Source organism: Saccopteryx leptura, chromosome 7, assembly GCF_036850995.1.
Source record: "Saccopteryx leptura isolate mSacLep1 chromosome 7, mSacLep1_pri_phased_curated, whole genome shotgun sequence".
NCBI lineage: Eukaryota > Metazoa > Chordata > Mammalia > Chiroptera > Emballonuridae > Saccopteryx > Saccopteryx leptura.
Genome location: NC_089509.1, coordinates 114216381 through 114224263, shown reverse-complemented (window position 1 = coordinate 114224263; position 7883 = coordinate 114216381). Strand labels below are relative to the sequence as shown.

The 7883-nt window shown below is 58.1% G+C and overlaps 1 protein-coding gene across 2 annotated transcripts; it reads right to left on the bottom strand.

Moving 5' to 3' along the window:
* Window positions 1-1811: 1811 nt before the first annotated feature.
* On the bottom strand, window positions 1812-6444 carry PTMA (prothymosin alpha). Of its 2 annotated transcripts, none has more exons than XM_066345465.1 (5): window positions 6175-6444; window positions 3568-3639; window positions 3227-3323; window positions 2747-2820; window positions 1812-2568 (listed from the first exon to the last, which is right to left on the bottom strand). In XM_066345465.1, exons 1-5 carry the CDS (start codon window positions 6217-6219, stop codon window positions 2521-2523), a joined length of 336 nt encoding a protein of 111 aa, XP_066201562.1. In that variant the 5' UTR covers window positions 6220-6444; the 3' UTR covers window positions 1812-2520. The 2 variants fall into 2 exon arrangements, with proteins under 2 accessions (XP_066201562.1, XP_066201563.1); XM_066345466.1 differs by having other exon boundaries at window positions 3227-3320.
* Window positions 6445-7883: the final 1439 nt, after the last annotated feature.

The following is a 7883-nucleotide window of genomic DNA, read 5'->3' as shown; positions in this document are numbered from 1 at the left end:
ACCTACAACCTTAGCATAACCAAGTGAACTACCAGACTAGGGCAGTAGATTGTTCTTAAGGAGCTGTAGATGGATACCTGTTACCTCTTGCCCCTCACCCCACAGCTTGGGATGTAGATGAAATTCTCCACACTGTCCCCTCCTATTAGGATGGAATGGGGTCCCAGGGGTTCTTTCTTGTGAGAAAGCAGTATGCCCCCACCCCAATCAGCTCCAAAGTGAGAAAAGAAACTCCCACATGGTCAGGTGTTGGGGGCCGGGTGGGTAGGGGTTGCTTTTCACTCCTACCCCTTTCTTTGTCCACAACCATCCTACAAAGTCAGAACTCCAGGCTCATGAGTGACCATCTGGCCCTCATTTTCCTTGTATCTGTGTACCTCACTTGGACCCCATGACACCCAGCGATTTGTATTTAAGACTATTCAAGGCCCTGGCAGGCTGGACCAGTGGATAGAGCATCGGCCTGGTATGCAGACGGTCCCAGGTTTGATCCCAGGTCAGGTCACACAGAAGTGACCATCTGCTTCTCCCCCCACTCCTCCACAGCCAGTGGGTCAATTGGTTTCAAGCGTGGTCCCAGATATCCCAGTTGGTCTGAGCATGGTCCTCAGGCACTGAGGATAGCTGGGTTGATTGAGCGTCAGCCCCAGATGGGAAGGGGGAGGTGCGTTGCCGGGTGAATCCCAGTCAGAATGCACGGGAGAGTGTCCATCTCCCCTCCTCTAACTTTAAAAAAAAAACTATTCAGGAGACAAAGGAGACCCAGGGTAGCCAGCTGGTGGCACAGATGGGAGCAGGACCCACATCTTGGTGATAAGAGCTCTCCCAGTCTCTCCACCTTGAAATAAGCCCATTCCCTTACACTGCTACAGCTGGGTCGCCAAGTTCTTCCACCCCTAGGGCAATGGTTTTTCAACCATTTTACACTTGGGAACCACTAAGGTAGAAGTCACCCTAAACATTAGCAAATTCAACTAAGATTGGGTAGACAATCCCCATATACCAGAGTGGTTAACTCTTTGGTGGACCAGTCCACAAACCAGCTGAAATACACTGCCACTGCCCTAGAGAATGGACACAACCATCTCAATTCAAGGGCACAATACAGATGTTTACAGGGGGCTTCTGCCCATGATGCTCATCTGTGGACCCCAGCCTAGGAAACAGACCCCAGATGGTTCTTAGTAGGGTCAACTAACCATCGCGTTCTCCCCGAGGACTGGAGCTTCAGATCATGCTTCCACCTGCTGGAAACAATAGGTGGGCAGGGTGGCCTGCCAGACTATCCAAGGTTCTTGTTTCTCCAGGAAGCCAGAGCTTGGAAGAGGGCAAGGCTGCATCCCTGCCCTGGAAAATAAAGTCCTAAGGGACAAGGTGCCACATGCCACCACCAGGGGGAGCCACTCCATAACCAAGCTAATGTGGTGAGGCTCAGGCAGACACAAGGCCAGCTGTCCCACTAGGCTGCATCCACACAGGTGGCCTGTTCCTCCAGGGCCAGAGGCTGTAGACACATTCCAGAGAATCCTGGTTCACTTGGTACCCAATGGTGTGGCACGTGAAAGGTCTTGGTACAATCGGGATGAGACCAACCTGGGAAGTAGCTCCCGTTCAGCCCCGAACTTCAATGCCCTACACCAGACCCTGCCACCCAAAGGGAACGCCCATCTCCTCCCCAACTGGTGTCCTTCAACCCACTACCCCTACCCAGTAAACAGCTGGGGTGGAGTTCAAGATCATCCCTTTCCCCTATTTATCTGCCCCCTCCCCAAGTTTCAAGAAACCGAAACAAAAAACAGGCTTGAGACAGCTTTGTTAGAACAACTCAGCAAAATAAAATTCCGGTTTATTGTTGGACAACATTGTTTCACACATACATCAAACAGGCCAAAAAAAAATAAACAGCAACTTCATAGACAAAAAAAAAAAAAGAAAAAAAAAGAAACCTTTTATCTTTGGCCTTTTTAACCATCTCATACAAACCAACTACTTATAGTACAGCTAAGTACATACACAAAAAGTTACTGGAATGCTCGGAATAAGATTGTTTTTTTGTTGTTGTTTTTGCTTTTTTTACAAGGTTTTTTTTCTCCTTTGAGATTATAATGAACATGGTCACACCACAAGTAAAGTCGGAAGTAGGACAGACAACGCTCCAAAGGCTGGTTTGGTCATCCCGAGATCATTTAAAATGGCTGACCCCTAACAATATGTACAAAAATATAAAATGTAAATAAAAAATACAAACAAATTTTTCCTTTTTAAAGTACTTTTAAGAAAAAAAGCAGGGCCTTGGAAGTTTTGGTTTTTTCCTCCCCTGTTGCAAATTCACGTTGTGGTTTTGGTTGGGTGGTGGCAAGCGCGTGTCATCTGTGGTGGCGCTGCCCAAGTTGGGTGAGCGGTAGGGCGGGACTCTCTACTCGAAGGTGACCACGTTTAGATTCTGAGACGGGAAGTGGAGGGTGAATAGGTCACGGTGGCCTTTTTTTTTTTTAAGTTTAACTTTTCCTTTTTTGCTGTCTAGTCATCCTCATCAGTCTTCTGCTTCTTGGTGTCAACATCATCATCCTGGGCAAAGAAAATATTGTCAAGGCCCCTCTAATCCACTGGGCCCACCCGTTTCCTGCTGGCAGCTCCCAGGGGCTCGTGGAGCAACTGAAAAATACCCAGCAGCCCAAATCCGGCCAAGCCCCCCCAGCCCTCAAGTGTCTCAGACCCCACACCCTGCCCCTCAAGCCAGAGGCACCTCATCGTCCTCAGCTGCCCGTTTGCCCGTAGCTGCCTCAGCTTCCTCATCTTCATCGCCATCCTCTTCCTCACCTGGAGAATCAAACCCTAGATGAACCACCCTGCCATCCTTGGCCAACTAGGAAGGGCCTTTGTACCCTTCCACTTGACAGCAGAAACTAGGGAGGATAAGGAGTAGGAGGAAAGGGACAACTAACTGCCAATTCCTTAGGGAATCTCCCAGGAACAGATCTGCCAAGGTGGAATGTCACTTGTCTTCAGATAGCAGAAGAGGACCCAGGGGCCCAAGAGGCCAGACCCCACGGATCAGTGGGTCAAGAGAGCTCTCCAGCAGGAAGGCCCTGACTCCACAGGTACGAGGATGAAGCGCAGTTGCAGCAGCCCGTTACGCCCTACCCTGGGGGTCCCTAACTCCTTCCCTTGTGCCAGAAGCCAGGGAAAGATAACCCCAAAGGGGGAGACAGACAAGGCTACTCACCATCACCTTCCTCTTCCTCCTCCTCCTCCTCCCCTCCTTCTTCCTCTTCTTCATCTACCTCATTGTCAGCCTCCTGCTCCCCGTTTTCCTCATTCTCCTCGGTGAAAAACATACCAGGTTATTACCAAGGAAAGAGCATCACTGCTGCCCACATCCCTTGCCCCAAACCGTGCCTAATGCTTCTACAGCCTCAATCCCTGAAACTCCCTTGGCCAAAAAGACCTAGACACAGGAACTGCCTGCCCAGCCTGCCCCCACCCCAGCCTAAGCCCAGAACCATCGAGGAAGAGAAGGTATCAGCCAGGAGCTGGTACGGGGTCAGAAGCAAGGTGGACACTCACAGCATTCCCATTAGCAGGTGCATCTCTTCCATTCTCTGCCTCCTCCACAACTTCCTTCTTCTCTTTCAAGTCCTTCAAAAAGGAAGAAGGAACCGGTAAGTCTTTTAAGGAAACGGGGTCCAGGACCACAAGTATAGATGCAGTACTGATTGGACGGACATCTAAGGCTAAAAGCGCTGCACACGGAACCGGTAGAAGGAAAGACCACGAATGCGAAGTGTGCCTGTGGTCAGGCTACCGTCTGATTTCTCAGCCCTTAGAGAAACACAAGTAAAAGGCCATGTGGCACCGTAGCCCCAAACCTGTCTGACTGGGAGGACGAGCCCGGGAACACTTCATTCTCACACACCCAGACTTGTTTCCAACCAGGGGAGCTCCGCCTCTCACAAATCCTTCTGGGAAAGCGCAGATATGCGCCATAAATAAGTAAGGCAAGAGAGGGAGGGCCCTGCCACCGCGGAGAACTCCCGTGGGTGGGCTAGCCTGAGAAGGGAGAGCTAACAGGCAGAACTGGGAGGCGACGTCAGCCAGTCCTCGCAGCTGAGCGCCAGCCCCAACCCCAGCACAGACGGTCTGAGCCCTGGCAAGCACAGACTTTAAAAAAAATTCTAATCACCCCAATCTCCCCATATCTGCCAGCTGCCCAAGGGGACCGGAGACTGTCGCCTAGATTCGAAGCGTCTCAGCTCTCCTGGCTTCCAGCACACCTCACAAGGCCCACACGGCCGGCTTTCCAAAGGGCTGCAGCGCTGCGGGCGCCCTGAAGCCCCGTAACTTTCTCCGCCTGGCGTGGCTAGGCCGGCCGCCAACAGACAGGCATCCAGTGGCCCCGGGCGCCGTCCAGCAAGCGGCCTCGGGGCACCTGCCCGCCCGGTTTGCCTTGGTCCGCCCAACGCGGACCCTGTCTGGGCCCGCTCCCGCCCCCTGGCGGCCGAAGCCCCAGGGAGCGGGTGGGGGCGGGGAGGTCTCACCGCGCAGGCGCTGAGCCCCCGCCCGACGAGCTTTGCGCGCGGGCCTCAGCAAGCAGCGCGCGCGCGGAGCACGTGGCCCGGGGCCGCCGAGTGCGCCCGACCCTAGAGACCCGTAGCCCAAGGGCTGCGACGGCCCCGTGGAGCACGCGAGTTGCGCACCGGTTTTCCTCGGCTCCCGACGCCCCCGTAACCTCCGCCACCCCACAGACCTAAATAAATGCGCGGGCTTGCGTCTCTGCGTTTGGCGGGCAAAGTCCCGCGGGAGGCTGCCCCTAAGCCCGCCGAGCTGCTTCGCTGTCGCAGTCCGAGGCCGTCGGGAACACGCTCCCCGCGGCGAACTATTGGCCCTAGCGGGAAATCACCTTGGAGGAAAGCAAGCGCGGACGCCCGCACCGGGGAGGAACAATTCTCCCACACAAATTGGTCCGCGGCTCGTCCCAGAAAGGGTCGGCGGAAGCCTCTTTGGAAACGTAAGATCGCAAGCTCTGCTCTGCGGCCCGAGTCGCCTCTGGGAGAACCAGAGGTGAGGCCACGGGCACTGGGGCTAGAGAAACGCCAAGGTGACTCGTACCGTCAGAGCCACAGACGGGGGCCGAAAGATAAGAAAGCTGGTCGGCTTCAAAGTGTCGCGCTCCCGCTGAGGGCGGTAACGCTCCTGGGACGGGCGGCGCTTGGAAACCGAGTTGTGCGAAACGCGCAGGACCTCCACACTGAGGGCGGCAAAGAACCCGCGGAACACGACCCCGGCAGCCCCGACGCCCAGCACGGCCCCGGCACCGGCCACCGCTTTTGTTCGTCCCCGTCGCCCCCGGAGGAGCCGCGCACACGGTACGCCCGGACAGCCGCGGGGGGCGCCCATCACCTCCCGGGCGCGCCGTGCCTTCACTTTCCGTTTCCTTTCCTCCCGCGCGTGGGCTCTCCTCAGCCGAGCCGGCTTCGTCGGTGAACTACTTCAGTCAGAGCGGCTGCTCCGGGCGGCCTCCCCCCGGAGTGACGCCCACCCGCCTCCCCTACACCTAGGGGAGAGGACTTGCCCACCTCCGCAGACAATCGACGTCGCGGCCGGCGGCCCCCGCGCGCTCCGTCTTACCGGAGCTGCCCAGTTAAACCTCGGACCTACCGTAAGGCGCGAAACTGGGCAGGCAGTCCGGCGCCGAACAAAGGCAGCGCCGCCGGCGGGCGCTCACCGCGGAGGAGCCGCTTCCCGCAGCCGGCCCGCACACGCGCTCCCCCAACACTTCCGACCCCAAACGCGCCGGAGTTTCAAAGTTATTTCCGTGCGACCCGCCGGCCGAGGACCCTCCGGTCGGGCCCCTCTCGTCCCACAGCCCTCACACGAGTCACCAACAAGTTTCCGGAGCGGTGGAGTAGTCCTTCCCGAGCCCCTGGGTCTCCGCACCCGCCCTCTCCCGGTCTCCGACGTCGGCCCCTGCACGACGGGCAACACGTTTGCCCGCGGCGCTTCCCGCCCCCTCCCCCGCACACACAAAGAGTGGGCTGCCCCGAGGGCCTAGAACAGGATCCCTGCGGGAGAGAGCCGCAGCCGCCTCAGAGGAAGCCCGGCCGCCAGGCGCCAAACGGCGCTCCGGCGACGACAGCGCGTGGACCGCGAAGGGGCGGGCGGCGTCCAGCCCACCTTGGTGGTGATCTCGGAGCTGGTGTCCACGGCCGCGTCTGACATGGTGGGGCACGCCGGTGATTCGGTGGAGCGGGTTTAAAAAACAAACAAAAACAAAAAACAAAAACCAAGAGTTCGAAGACTCTGGCGAAAAAGCTGCCGGAATTTGCGGCGGCGGAGGAGGCGCGCAGCGAAGGTGGCTGCGGCGAGCAGAGAGGCGGACGCAGGAACAATGCAAAGATGGCTTTTCAGAGCAGCCAGTGGGGAACTCACGCGGCGCCAGAGCCTTTAATATAGATTGTGGGCGGCGCCTGGCCTCCCTTACCCAAATACTATTGGCTGAGCGCAGGGAGCGGGCGCTTGCTCATTGGCTCCAATCCGAACAATGGGCAAGCGTGCTTAAAGCGGCAGCGCCTTGGTGCGTTCCGTGCTGCGCAGTCGCCGGCAGCACTGTCATTCAGACCTTGAGTTTGCCGGGTCCGAACGGCGCCGACACCGCGGGGGGAGGGCGCGCGCGCGCTCCCGCCCTGTTTTGCTGGGGCTGCTGACGCAGAAAGCCAAAGCGCGGCAAAGCTGCCCGCCCAGCCCCCGCCTTTCCCCCTCCCCGCGGCTCCTCGGAGGATGGGGGAGGAAAGAGGAGTTGGCGGCCCGCGCGCACGACGGCTGCCAGCGAGGGGGAGGGGAAGGTTGGGTGCTGGGCTGCGCTCGCCCCGGGCGGTGCCCTGCGCAGTGCCCGCGCAGATGCCTGCCCCCCCCGCCCCGCACCGCGCTGGGCACCCTCGACCAAGACTTGCCTCAGAGCAACTGGGCGTAAGCCCCACAAGCGATGAGGGCGCGAGGTGGAGACAGGCGCACCCCTGCCATGTTCACTCCCTCTGCTCAACACCGAGGGCCTCCAGTATTTGGGGATGTCACCCCTTTGCCCACCTCCAGCCCCTGCGAGCCGTCCCCTAAGCTAGTCGACGAGCGGGCTGAGTGCCAAACACACACACCCGGCGACTCGTACATCGAGGGGCCCCGAGGGCCCGTGCGAGCTACTGCCCTCGAGCAAGACAGCCTGTGGGCGTCGCACGCCAAGGTGCTAGATAGCGCCTGCCCCGAGCGGTCACCGTCGTCGCGGCTGCCTCAAGGAGCCTCCTTCCAGCGCCGGGCCGTCTCGTCTGCCCGTCTCCCACCCCACTTAAAGCACTGCGAGGTGCTTATGAACTGCGAAAGGTTGTTGGGGGGCAATAAGCGTCCCGTAGACCTGTTGGGCTAGTCCTTGGGGACCCTTTGAAGCTTTGGGCGCCATTAAGGGGACCACGCGGAGCCCCGAGAAGGGAACCATCAATCTGCCACACTCAAGATGGCGTTGGACTCGGCGAGCGTGGCGTGACGTGTCGATCCAACCCACACAGAGGACCAGAAAACCATATGCTACACACTCCTCATCGTCACCGCGCTCGGTTGTCAAATAAAAGAAACCGGTGTGTGGGAGGAAAGATTAGAGAAAGTGTAAATATGTTTCAGGGGGAAAAAAAATATTTCTGCCACACACAATATGGCGACAGATCATGTTCGTTCCCGTGTTGCCAGAAGGGGGCGCCCGACTCGGAAGGCGGGACTCCGGAGAAACGAGCACACACTGGCTGAGAGTGGCGGGCGAACACAAAGTTGACGCTTTGCGTCCCGCCATTGGCAGGTTCCGCTGTCTGTCTCGGGGGGCCGCGGATCTGGGAATGGAGAAA